We start from the raw sequence: 14453 nt of genomic DNA, 5'->3' as shown, positions 1-14453 counted from the left end.
GCCACGTCACGTACACGCATACAAAGAGCGCATCGTATGCAACTCATACTGGAGACTTATTTGTACAAATTCCACAAGCAATCAATTTTACACAGTGGAAGAAACACATTTTATGTGAACACCCGCATAAATCCACATGAACAAATGAGCAAGAGAAAAGTGCATTGAAAAGCTTTACACCTCAGTCAGTGCTCCCATACCAACAATGTGGGCAAAGAGCTACCTTCCCAGCACACCTTAAAGGACCACACATGCCATTAGCAGCTGAAGAGCAAATCCAGAACCCTGAGCTCAGATTCTGGAAGTTTACTATAGGACAGAACAGGTGTACAGTTCTTCACCAGTAAGAAGCACGAGTTATTTAAGTCTGCCCATACATTTCCCCACTGACAAAGCCCAGGAGACAGACTGCCCTTGATTTTTTTTTTTTTTATTTCTAAAAAAAAAAAAAAAAAAAGTATTTCTACTCTGTCACCACAGTATTATATTTAGAAGGTGTAATTTTACCATGATAGTTATCTATAAAACTGTGCTGATTTAGAAGATGCATCTACCAGTAAGCTCCTTGTTCCCTTTGAACCATCTGATTGTGGTGGCTGGTCTGCTGGCCATGGCAGTGCAGTTCAACTCAATCTCTTCACCTTCAATGGCCGTTTCTTTCTGGATATCAATCATCAAATTGCGTGGCGGGACTAAAATCAAAAAGAGAAATCAGACCAAGGTCAAAACATTTTGATTTTTAACTGGTGTTTACCCAAGAACTCAGCCACAAGTTACTCATTTATCAAACATTAATATTGGCATCACTGCCCCTGAATACATGACTTCCTAACAGTGGTGTTAGATGTTTTCAGCCTAGCTTTGAGCTTCACCAGGTATTGCTGATTCATTTCTCACATTTTCTATAGTCCCTCCCCACTGAGCATGGTGCCCTGTGAATTGTCTTCTCTCTATCATGACACACAGGTGTAATATCACACAAAGGATACGGCTTGTATCCATATAAATTTTGCAGTCAATAATGGAAAAAAGGGAAACAGAAAAAGGATTGCAATTAAAGGCACTGTATCTATGCAGAGTTTTAGTTCCCTGAACATAATTTTTTTGCATCTGCTTTTCAAGTTTCAAGCCTCAAAATGTGGAAGATGACCAGCAAAGATCAAATATGTTTAAAGAGGTTTTAAAAAAAAGCCATCAAGACCAGTGTTCTATTTTCTCCATCCATGGGAAGACTAATTTTTTTAATGTGCCCCAAGGCATGTGTGAATTTTCAGCACCAACAGAAAGACAAGCTGCCCACTGAGAGCGCTCTGCTAAATGACTGGTTGCACTTGAATCTCACCTGGCCAGCCACCCAAGCACTCAGCTTATAGCTAACACTGATCAAGACCAGGACCAGAAGAGAATACCACATCCTCCAACTGCCCATTTCCCATCCAAATAAACCCAAAAGCAAATGCAATCCTGGATATGATAAAGATGTGTGGAAGAGACAACTTTGGTCTCAACAAAGATAGTGGCGTCAGACTGCAATTACTGCAAGCTGAGAATGTTCCTCTCTTTAAAGCAAGTACACTCGAGAGATAACACTACCCTGACCTACAAAGTCAGAAGACTGTAATCTTCACCAGTGAAAAACAATCCAATAATTTTTAACAGGCTGATACATAAGAGGGATGACCACAGCCACATGCAATCCATAGACAAGGTAAAAAGCAAGTTTTAAAGGGTTGAATAAGGGACAAGATGAAAGAGACATTAATGAGGGAAATATGAACGTAATAGCCAAGGCACACAATTCCATCCCTGCTATGCCTTTAAGAATTTAAACTTATCTTCCCAAAGAGAACTCAAAAGTTTTTGTTCTCATCTCTATGATTAAGCAACTGTATGGTTCAAATATGAGTAATACATTTTCAGCTGATGAAGAACAAATATGTATAACTATCAACCAGATGATCAAAGGACTCATTAGCACATTTGTTGCTTTTCTCCGAGATGAGTAAAGCAGACCATATATTTCACATTTTCCCATGTCCCAAACTATTGTGAATAGATCTCCGTGTGTAATGCCAGAGAAGACATTAAAATACATGGCAAGAGAAAATGACAGAGAAAAAGGTAACAGACACCTACTGATACACCATTGCTACAGTGAAGGAGCAGAGGCAGCTAGACAGGTTTTTCTGCTTTCCCAAGTGACTGTAATTGAAAATGTAACTGGAAAGCACAATGTTAAAGCTATTACTAAGTGTAACATCAACACATGGAAATGTAAGTGCTATTTACTTCTTACATACAAGATCTATTAATAAAGTGCTAGAAAGAAGGACCAGGGAAATGCTTTGATTTATTTCCCTTTTTATGAGAGCACGAGAAGATGTGCTCAGATCCTTAAATCAATTCTTTTTTTCTTCATTTAAAATCATTGCTCTGGGGTGGGGCTGCATGCAGGCTGCCTCAGGAAGAGAAGACAACCTCAGCCCTCTCACTGCAGCAGCTTGGGGACATGTGAGAAGCACCTGTCCAATCTGTCCATGGCTGTTGCAGCAGGCACAGCAAGGGAAAAGGGGCATGTGTCCCAGCTGGGGGGTCTCTCTCTCTCTCTCTCTCTCTCTCTCACACACACACACACACACACACAAAAAAGCAAACACCTTCTGAGCTATGTAGACAATAGCTGCCCCTTTCCCCACCCAGGCTGGCCCCATGGGGTTATAGCTGTCCTCATCTCCATCTCTGGCCCCTTGCTGCCCCTCTGTGGTCATTCTTCAGTATGACTATCCCTCCTACCAGATCCCTCTCTCTCCATTTTATGAAAACCAATTGTATTCTAAGCACATCCCATTGCCCTCGCATAACACCACCCCTACCTTGATTCCAGTTATGATAAGAGGAAGCTGCATACCAAATTGGGTGGTCCTAGCTGTTACCATTCAGGAGGCGTTCCTGAACAAACTGACACACTGATAGATGGACAAAGTTTCTAAAACATACAGTAGATTTAATTAAGGCAACAACGTTTCACCTAGTGCTTTGAAAACCTGAGATTCTGATTCCCAGTCTGGAGTCTGGCAGCCATTCTCTGCTCTTCAGCAACTGAACAAGCTTCTGCCTTCTTTCCCCAATCTGAGGGCAAGCCCCTTGCCCACAAGCAAACAGGCCCCTCAGTAGGCCAACTGCTGACAAACCCAGAGTTTGAGCACCTCATGGATATATCAGAAATTCACACAACTGCAATTCTTCTATAACAGTGCTAGAATATGAGAAACAAGACTAGTAGATCCTGAATCTTGTCATGCAACTTAATGAGAACTTCCAATAGCTGAGAAACCAAAGTAGGTATAAACACCATCCTATTTAGCTGAATATCAGAAAACTGAAATACAACTGGAAGGCTATTGAGAGTCCTGAGATCTATAGCAGGGGGATTATGAACATAGTTTCCACAGTTTAAATACTAAGACAGAACTGAATCTCATTAAAATGTGAGAAAAAACAACCAGATTTACAACTAATCAGCAAATGAGATCTTACATTAAGATCTTCTACTGCAATTCAAGTTCTCTTATTAACAGGAGCTTAAAAGCCAACACTAATCTTCAGACATGGCTGTAACAGTATTAGCAACTATTATCAGCAGCTACATTAACCTTAGAGCTGCATCTGGATCAGCCTTGAAAACCATGAGAAATAGGATGAAAAGAGGAGAATTCAGTAGGTTGTGTTGGTGCAAATGTAATTCTGAGTAGGAAAAATACACTTCAGTACTGCAAAACCGATACGGTAATTTCTAAGCTAATGTTGACGTACAAAAAGTTGGATGAAAGATCTCATCTTTCGCATAAATACAAAATAAATAATGGCTATAAAATCAGCTTAAACAAAAGCTAACAGAATGTCCTCACTTTGCATTATAATTAAGATTTTGCTAAATACATCCAGAGATTAAAAATAGCAGAGGCATAAGCATCGAGAGACAAGAACTTTAACAAGAGTGTAATGCACTTTCCTTGGAAAAAAAAAAAAAAACAAACACAAACACAAAACTAAACACAAACCAACTATAGACAACAACAACAAAAGATTTGATTCTTCACTTGTTGTGATGCTGGCAGACCAGGTGCCAGCTCATGAAAAAGTTCCCATACCACAACTCAACACTGAGCCTCTGCTCTGGATCAGAGATTTTGGTAACAGTGCCCATTTGACCTGAACATGTGACCTATATACATCCATGTACCACATGGTAATGATGTGTAGAGCTGTGGGGCTGAAATCACTGTCAGGCTGCTGTCCACCTGAAAGCCCCACTGAGGCAAATCCAAAGCAGAAGGGAAGTAGGGCAAACAGTAGAGCACCTATCAGGGGACACATTTTGAAGAACTCGTTCTTGAACAAGGTGACTAACCTCTTCTTGAACGAGGTGGCTCCCAGCAGCATTTTCATCATGGGAAAAGGAGCTTTAAACTTAGGTCAAGATTACATTTGCTGGGGTTTGCACCTGATCTAGAATTACGACCCACCACATAATGTTTGGGAAGGGGATGTATTAAAGTCCAAATTGCAGGCCTGCACAGCTCAGCAAGGAACATCACAGACAGCCAAATCTTGTGGACTGGGAAAATGCCTTAGAAGGAGCTTGTGTGGTGGGAAATAATACATCCAGATATCCACCTAGTGGTGGAATCTCCATTCCTAGAGGTTTTTAAGTCCCAGTCTGACAAAGTCCTGGCTAGTTGGGGTTGATCCTACTTTGGGAAGGGGGCTGCACTCGATGAGATCCTGAGGTCTCTTCCAGCCCTAGGATTCTATGGAGAGTCTCTGGATTTAGACTGTGGCTCCCTTGGACATGTCAGCAACAGAGATGAACTTCATGGGACACATCAAATGGCTTGGTTCTATCCTCTTTAATGATGTGCAAATGGATGCTTTGATGCTGGGCTGGAGACCTAACCTGTGGGCAGTGGTATTTTAATGGCAGAGAGGCCCTTTTCGCCAAGGCACGAAAAACATCATCTCTCAAACAAAAAGTAGGCAGTAATCCTTGCCAACATCTTCAGGAAACCCCTCAGAACAGAGAAAAGGCTGAGCACAGGTCCCCAGTATTGGACTGGAGTGACCAGAAACCCAAGCCATCTCTTGTGGAATTGTGGTATGAGTGTATGAGGTCCTGAATGTGAGAAATTAAAACCAAACCCCTGGACCCAATGATGGCTGCCCAAGTCACAATTCTGCACTTTCCTGCTTTCATATAATAAGTAGTTTAAGGCTGCGGCCACACTTGGTCAAACCTTCGAAATGGCCACGCTAATAGCCACATCGAAGAATACTAATAAGGTGCTGAATTCAATATGCAGTGCCTCATTAGCATTTGCACACTTCCGGCTGTGGCGCTTCAAAAGCGCCACTTTCGAACTCACGCGGCTCGGGGCGGCTACACAGGGGTCCCTTCTGAAAGGACCCCGCACATTTCAAAATCCCCTTATTCCCCTCAGCTGCGAGGAATAAGGGGATTTCAAAACATGCAGGGTCCTTTCAAAAAGGACCGCCATGGCCAGAAGCATACGAATGCTAATGAGGCACTGAATCTTCAGTTCAGTGCCTCATTAGTATTCTTTGATTTGGCCATTAGCATGGCCATTTCGAAGGTTTGGCCAAGTGTGGCCACAGCCTAAGACTTAGATGAAGAAAGGGTCTCCACCCTACACTCTTTTTTGGACATGGCAATTCTTGGAGTAAAAGCCTTTGTGCAGATGCTCACCTGGAACTATCTTATAACCTCCAGCGCATTACAAGGTGGCCCTGGAATTCATTGGGATGTGCAGTGATCTACCTGTCATCTCACCAACAAGTTTCAATCCAAAGGAACAGTCCTCAACAGTACTATGAACCTCCTAACCCATACAGCTGGAGTCAAGACTTCCAATGTTCAGTGAGTGCCACTGAGATGGGGAAAGCTATAGTGCTCGCTCCATGCAGGGAGGCCTGCAACGATGCTCTAGCTGACAGATAACCTTCAACTACGGCACTGTGGAACTGCTTGCAATGTTCTGCAGGAAGGTGTTCAACACATGTGGTGAACTTGGAATAACTGGTGTCACTAGTTTGCCAGGAGAACTTGGCCATTTTCAGTTCTAAACCTTATAGTTGTAGACAAATATCTTGCAGCCAAAGAGCTCAAGGCCTTTTTGAGTTGTGACACATGGGGTTAATTTGGAGTGGAGCTGTCTGCTACGTTCACCACTTCAACAGCAAAAGAACTAAGCAATGGATGCAAGAATAAATATTCATAGTTCTTGGCTGTGACAAAATGAATCTTATCAGAATATTTGCACATGAGCAGTGCCATCGCTGGGGTCTGCCAGAGGGTCTTGGCAGGATCCAGGAGGGGCTCATTCCTGGGCAAGATCACTTGAGCAGAAAGTGCATTTGCAAACCGTCCAAATGCTTGTGCTGCGACTCTCAAGCCTCCCCAGGGGGAACGCTCAATGACTCGAAAACATGTTTTGTTTGCTCTTGGAACTGTTCGAAGTCAACAGGAGGAGAAGGTGGAGGAGGGAACAGCTTTATCTGAGAAACAGGAGGAGACAGCATGAAGCGTAACCTCCTTCTCTGCTTTGGCCTTTTGCTCCTCAAAGGTTTGCTTCTGCAGCTAAAGCAGTAAAGGAAGGACAAATGGAATATGGGCCTGCCTCCTTGGCGGTCCAGCAAAAAAAGATTAGGAGTCATTAAAAATCACAGGTAAACCAAGGTTTCCAAAGTGACCATAATATCTATCCCAAGTCAGTGGTGGGCAACCTGAAGCCCACTGGGGTTCTACGAGTGGCACATAAGACATTTTGTTTACTGTTGCTCACGTGCAGGGTTGCACATGCTGCTGGTTCCATCCACATAGGTTTCCCCTCCCCGCCACCCATATAACTGAAGTGGTGCACACATAAGGCAAAGTCAAGGGAAGAGAGGTATGTGCTGACTGCACACAGCGCTGACGGAGCCATGTGTTCCTTCTGCATTCCAAGCACTGTTAGAGTTCAACTGGCATGTTCCACAAAGTCTAGGTACAAAAGCACCGCTAGCAAAGCCACTTCTCTCTTTGGAGACTATCTTGGTCATGACGATCTTGCAGGCTGCTGAGAGAGAAAGGAGACCACTTATGTGGTCCACTCACTAGCGTAGACTGTCCATCACTGCCTTAAGTCAGTCTTTTTCCATCCTTTTTCCCCCTTATTGAATGAAAATAATTTGTGCCCAGAATCCCCACACTGCTGGTAACGTGTGACAAACGCACGTACTCTGCTACCTTAAAGATAAAAGCCATGTGGTCTAGGAAAGCTCATGAGGACAGTTTGCAGAATTACTAAAGCCAGAGGACTGTCTGTCTCCCTCGTAGGTGTTTGCCATTTCCCAGGCCTATTGGCTGGGCAGACATCCACTTCAAGGCATTAACAGTGTCAGACTTGCGCAAAACGTCAGATTTGGGATTCATGTATTTCCACTCAGCCAGCGCAGTGATTCATCCGCACACAGCCCCAGCAAGGCAGGTATTATCCCACACTTCCCAAATGGAGATGCTGGCCAAGGAAATTTAATTGACCTGGCCAAATGAGTCAGTGACCGTCACTGCCAGACTTCAAATTCAAGAGGGCCTGGCTTCCAAAGCTGTATGTATTTCACTAACTTGAAACACTGCAGAAAAAAAAACAAGCCAGCCTCTCCACTAGCAACAGGATATCACTTTGAGAAAAAGAGGATGGAGAGCAATTGCAGACAAGTTCTATTGGGTAGAGAGTGATCCATAGTCTCTTCCTGACTTTACTACTACAACTACTAGCAGAAGGCTTGGATGTTCCTTGTGGCGACGGGCTCACTTGAAAATTTAGGTTGATCTTTGCTAGTCACCCTTACACTCTGGGGATTGCAAATTTCCCATCCCAGATTCAAGAGCCCTATAATCTTTATGAGAAGAACTCTTTGGCACTATAAATGAGCTTTAATGAAATCTCAGAGTGGGTGTGGCTTTTTAAGTCAAGTATCCAGAATAGGATTTAGTATCAGCAACTTGTGGGGGCTGGAACTGCTACCCAATTGTTCATAAAAGGAACATATGCTGATTCCCTTTCCCTGCCCCTTCATTCCTGAAGCCTCCAGCTTAATCGAAGTTAGGCGTTTAGTGCCAGGCACTTACCAAGCACAGTAATAGTGGTGTAAGTTTCCTGTGGCGGATCGGTGTAGAGCTGGCAGAAGTATCTTCCTTCATCAGAAACGGAGACATTTGTCAAGGACACTCTGAGTTCACTGTTAGAGAAATTCACTAATTGAAACCTGCTGTCCTTCAAAGCTGTGGAACAAACAGATTATTAGCGACTGTGATCAACAAGACATAGTACATTTCCTCCTCCAAAAATCTGGCAAAACTAGAAGCCTAGAAGAGTAGTGTCTGAGTACTCCTTTTTTGGGGGTGGTACCTAAACAAAACTCCAAAGTGTTCCACACTATTATAGCTCCTTGCATTTAAATTGGGGTTTAAACAATGCTCATGTGCTCTAATCAATATAAACAATCAATACACATTTTCCATACAAGCTACTGATGTGTCTGGCTTTTATTTTCAGAAGATGCACGGATGTTTTGGATAAGCAGGCTGCCTTAAAACAAATAATTCAGGGGGTATTGTGGCTTGAAGCAGACTGAAGAATTGACAGCATGAGTGGATTAGGACAAGCATGAAGCAGAGATAAGAATCGAGGCAAAGAATTTAAGATTTAAGTTTCCTTACACAAGTAATTACTGCTAAAATCCCTGTGGGAATTTTGACAGCACTGACAAATATTTCAACAAAGATGTGCTGATGGTCTCTCTCTAATGCCAGGGTCCGTGTAAACCTAGCACAACAAACACCTTGATCTTTGCAACACCAGTAAATTACCATCACCTTAGATTTGTTCCACCCAATTAGCTACTTGGATTACAAGCAATTTTGGAGAAAAAAGACCGTCTTTGTGTTGTTTGTACACAATAAGCACAAGTAGTTGTGGTCCATCCTGTACAATTCTGAAAGAAGTCATTCACCAGAATAATTTAAATTACCTCATTTCAATTGTTATCCTCACAGTATTGTCTAAATTGGAAACAAAGCCATCCTCATGCACTGGGCACCATGGTGACAGTTTCTGTTTTGGCTTTAAAGGGGACAGATTATCTCAAACATGTCAATCTTCAGACCAAACATATTACTTCTCAGAACACTGCACTCTCCTGCATTACTCTATTCAATTTGTTTGTGTCAGCTAAATATTTGGCGCTCAGTTGCAATTCACCCTGAATTACTACAATCAATTCCTATTGCAAGGTAAAACAGTCTGACTTTTAAAAGGGACCATCAAGGCTTCCATTAAGGAGAAAAGATTATGATTGCCTGTCATCTATGCGCTGAAGAATCAACTAAACTTGAAGTGCCTAACATTAAATTAAAGAGAGGCTTAGCAATATCTTTATCCAGAATGCATGCAGAGTGGGGGTCAGTTGCTACCAAAATAATACACGGATGGAAACTTACGCCTGAAGTCTCGGAAATAAATCGTCTGTCTGTTGGGATTCAGTAGCTGAATCACTGAGTCATCACTGTTTTTCACTCGACAACTGATGGTGGCAACTTCTCCCTCCACTACCGTCACATCTTCAGTAACCAAGTTCTGTCCATCACCTTAAGAAAGAAAAACAGAAATTAGAGACGCTGTTGCCCCATTTTTACATTTTGTCAGCAGCATTCACTGAGCATATATAGAGTAGATCACGAACAAGCTTCAACGGGCCCCCACACTGAAGCAAACAATTAGAGCCCTGCAAATCCACAGCTGTCTGCTTTATATCCACAGATAAGTCAGAGGTATCCACATGGATATCTGTGCTAACACAGATGTGGATACAAACTTTCTATCCACGCAGTGTTCTATGAAAAATTCTCCCTGAAGAGGGTATTATTGCAGGAGGTTGGCTTAGTTGCTATGGCAGAGGCAACTTTTTTTTTTTTTTTTTTTTTAAACCATACACAGATACATTTGTCCCCTGGACAATTGGAAAGGGAGATCCTGAGGGAAAAAATAACAGCATGCCATTTAACTCTACAGAACACGGTTGAATGGGACTGGAATAACCAGGAGAGCTCTGTGGTTGGTGACAGTGAAAGCAGTACAGTGGATTTTTTAAAAAACAAGGACTGCCCCTTCTGATGTCAACAACCACCAAGACCTATGGCAACTGACTCATCGACTTGCTGCTGAAAAAGAAATCAGGAAGAGAAGATGGCGATGGATTGGATGTACCCTCAGCAAATAAACCACCAACATCACAAGGCAAACCTTAAGTTGGACACCACGAGGAAAAAGGAAAAGAGGGCACCCACGCAACATGTGGCGTAGAGACCTGAAGGCAGACGCTAAGGAGATGGGATACACCTCATAATATCATAGAATTCTAGGGCTGGAAGGGACCTCAGGAATCATCTAGTCCAGCCCCCTACCTAAAGCAGGATCAACCCCAACTAAATCATCCCAGCCAGGACTACATCAAGCTGGGGCTAAAAAACCTCTAGGCATGGAAATTCCACCATCGCTTTCGGTAATACCTTCCAGTGCTTCACCACCCTTCTGGTGAAACAGTTTTTCCTAATATCCAAACTACACCTCTTCCTCTGTAATTTCAGACCATTGCTCCTTGTTCTGTCATCTGCCACCATTGATGACAGTCTCTCTCCACCATCCTCTTTAGAGCCCACTTTCAGGAAGCTGAAGGCTGTTATCAAATCACTCCTCATTCTTCTCTTCTGCAAACTAAATAAGCCCAAATCCCTCAGCCTTTTCTCATAGGTCATGTGCTCTGGTCCCTTTATCATTTTTGTTGCCCTCCACTGAACCTGCTCCAATGCATCCACATCCTTTCTATACGGGGGGAGGAAGGGGCAGAACTGAACACAATACTCCAGATGTGGCCTCGTCAGTGCTGTGCAGAGGGGGATAATGGGTTCTCTAGATCTGCTGGAAACGTTTTTCTTAATGCACCCCAATATGCCATTGGCCTTCTTGACTACAACGGCAGACTGCTGACTCAGATCTAGCCTCACACCCATGGCAATCCCCAGGTCCTTTTCTGAGGCACTACTACTTAGCCAGTTGGTCTCCAGCCTGCAACAGTGCTTGGGGTTTTTCCATCCAAAGTGCAGAACCCTGCATGTCTCTTTTTTGAACCTCATCATATTTATTTTGGCCCAATACTCCAATTTGTCGATGTCACTCTGGACCCTATCCCTACCCTCCAGTGTAGCTACCTCTCTCCTTAGCTTAGTGTCATCTGCAAATCTGCTGGGGGTGCAATCCATCCCCTCATCCAGGTTATTAATAAAGATGTTGGAGAATACTGGCCCTAGAAGCGAATGTTGGGGCATTCCACTTGAAAACGACCATTCAGACACTGAGCCATTGACCACTACCCCTTGGGCCCGTCCATCAAGCCAGATTTCTATCCATCTTACAGTCCATGTATTCAACCCATACTTCCTTAACTTATGGGCAAGAATGTTGTGGGAGGCTGTATCAAAAGCTTTGCTGAAGTCAAGGTAGAATCACATCCACTGACTTCCCATATTCACAGAGCCAGTTTACTCATCATAGAAGCTAATGAGATTGGTCAGGCACGACTTGCCCTTTGTGAATCCATGTTGGCTACTCTTGGTCACTTTGCCCCCTTCCAAATACTCCAAAATAGACTCCTTGAGGAGCCCCTTCATGATTTTTCTGGGGACTGAGGTAAGGCTGACTGGCCTATAGTTCCCTGGATTCTCCTTCTTTAAACATGGGCACTACATTTGCCTTTTTTCAATCATCCGGGACTGCTCCTAGTCTCCACGAGTTTTCAAAGATAATAGCCAATGGCTCTGCAATGACACTGGCCAATTCCCTCACCTGGACATAAATGGAAAAGATCGCCAGGACAGGGGACACGCTCACGAATGGTTATCAATGGCCTATGCTCCAAGATGTAGGAGTGGAAGAGGTTTACCTATCTACCTTCTGATGCCTGCATTGGCAAGGCTGCAATAAAAGCAGCTGGAGGAATCATTTAATCTAGCTGTAAAAATGTGTCTTCAAAGAGAGAGCTGGGCAAAAGAGCAGACACATTCACTTGCTCCAAGAAGCTAAGCGCCTGCTACATTATTCCACCTGCACAGAATGAAATTTTTTTTGAGCGAACCCCTGGCTGGCAGATACGCCAGGAACATAAGACAAAGTAGTGGAAAGGGAGCACCAGTCAAACCAAGTTTTCATCTCAGACATTCATCACAATAAGGAGCCAAGCACTGTGGAACATGCTGTCTCCTAAAACCAAACAAACAAAGTGGTGGAGGCATTCGGAGACATGCAGTTGATGGCACCCTGTGCACCTCTTAATTCCCTGGAAACCAAGGCAGTCAGAGAGCTACACAAGGCAGCGAAATAAAGAAATGAACGGACAGCACAAACAATAAAACAAAGCTGGGGTGGGAGGAGTAAAATATCAGGACTTATTAACTAAATATATACAAGACATTTTCTGCAGTCACATTTGCAGCTCTTGATGCTTCAGAGGCAGACCAAATCACTCAATGAAAATGCGCAGCAATTCCTAAAATACAGCCATCCTGGGATTTCCCTTTTATGCGGTGAGAAAATCAGAGCCCAACTTTTAGTGAAGTCAAATTTGATCGTGTTTGCTAAAAAGGCAATTTCAAGAATTGTTAAATTAAAATACACCAAAGAAGGAGAAACAAGAAGGGAAATAGAAAGGCTTACTTCTGAAATGTATTTTTATGTAAGATAGATTTTGGAAATAATTAAAAGAAGTCTCTCTCAACCCTCCAACCAAAAGCAGAAAGGGGAAAGTCAATGGGAATTCCTGCTATTCCAGAAAGCTATTTGCACTGCTAACTTCAGCAAACATTCAAATGTATTCAGCAACATTTTGAGCAACACATATTGTTGGGGTGGAGGTGCAGAGACCAGGAGTAGCTAAAGCAGAAGTGACTGACTACTCCAATACTCCAAATAGGTGCTCGAATTATTGTTTGGGGAACTGCAAACACAAAATACTGTATTTTCTTGTTCTTCTTGTTGATGGGAAATCGCCGGCACCGTGAAGTGCCCATGTTCACTACAGGTTGAACGTCAAGACTTGACTGTTGCTGGATGAGAAAATTTGCTGGAATATAAGAGGTCAAAATTGTCTAGCACACCACCAACATTTTCACTGCTTACTGGGTTCTTAGAAGACAGTTAGGTGTAAATTACAACTAAGTAACAGCTCAGAACACTAAGAGGCTGCACTGGAGGCTGTAAACAAACTTTACGGGACCACCCAACACCTGTAGACACCCATGATAAGTGGTAAACTGGCTAACTAAAATCATGCCAGATTACAGATGCTGTCAGATGAGAGTGTTCCAGATTACAAGGATCAACCAGTACAGCCATACAGGAGAAAGCCTTGAGGTATCATTCCCTCCTCTTGAGCACATTTCTTCTCAATCCCTGGGAGTTGGGGAAATTTATACAGTGAGGGATTTTTCCTTTGGCCATGTTCTTTTTTCAATATTGGTGAATCAAAACAGTTGCTATTTATCCAGCAGCAACTGGAATATGTTTGATGAAAGTATGTTATGTAAAATATAAAATGTTTTAGGATAAAGCACCAGTTTTTAAGCATCTCTTCAGAGGCAATTAAACGTACCTGTAGATTGAATAGTTTGTTACATTACTTATCAATTTTTAAAAAATTAATCTGAACCATCATGATTAATTTGTATCATCTCTGCCTTTAAGGACGGGAGCCCTTCACAAGTCCAAGCTGAAATGTTAAGGAGACCATATTAAGTCTTTACCAACACGCACTTCATGACATCAGTGTTCATGAAAGCACAGTAAATTCACATGTACAAAAGAAACTTAATTTCCAACCAGGAAAACCCAGACAGGCACTAAAAATAGTAACTCAGTCAGATGGGCAGCAGATGTGTATACGGAAATTGCTCAGCTCATAGAAATAGTATTGACAAAGCCTTTTGTATTTTAATCGTCGCCGGACTAAAAATAAAAAAAAAGAAAATATACATTAAAATATGACATAAAATAAACGTAACTGTTATATTACATCAATCACAATAATTTGTACCTATATGCTAACCCTATCAAAACATTCAGCGTACATCAAAACTACAAACTGTTAAATCTATGTTTATGCCTGGATTTAACACCTGAAACACCATCATTATTGTTCTAATCTGCACAAGTACTTTGTTCTTCTCCAAGTATTTTCAATTGTCATCTAATTGCTTTGAAATTTATCCCAGTGGCCCAACTCCATTTATGCTAGAATTATACTTAATCCATCATACATTTGCAAAGTACCACTATATCTACCTG

At 42.5% G+C, this 14453-nt stretch overlaps 1 protein-coding gene across 4 annotated transcripts in view; it reads right to left on the bottom strand.

Annotated features, from left to right (window-relative positions):
• CADM1 (cell adhesion molecule 1) overlaps positions 1-14453 on the bottom strand; it is a 334752-nt gene that overhangs the window by 76224 nt on the left and 244075 nt on the right. For all 4 annotated transcript variants that reach the window (XM_074977194.1, XM_074977195.1, XM_074977196.1 and 1 more), the window contains exons 2-4: positions 9560-9706; positions 8189-8341; positions 555-692 (exon numbers count right to left, since the gene is read on the bottom strand). In XM_074977194.1, coding sequence (XP_074833295.1) covers positions 555-692; positions 8189-8341; positions 9560-9706 — 438 coding nt within the window. The remainder of the gene's footprint in view (positions 1-554; positions 693-8188; positions 8342-9559; positions 9707-14453) is intronic.

Source organism: Carettochelys insculpta, chromosome 25 (genome assembly GCF_033958435.1).
Source record: "Carettochelys insculpta isolate YL-2023 chromosome 25, ASM3395843v1, whole genome shotgun sequence".
NCBI lineage: Eukaryota > Metazoa > Chordata > Testudines > Carettochelyidae > Carettochelys > Carettochelys insculpta.
This window is presented reverse-complemented; position numbering and strand designations above follow the sequence as displayed.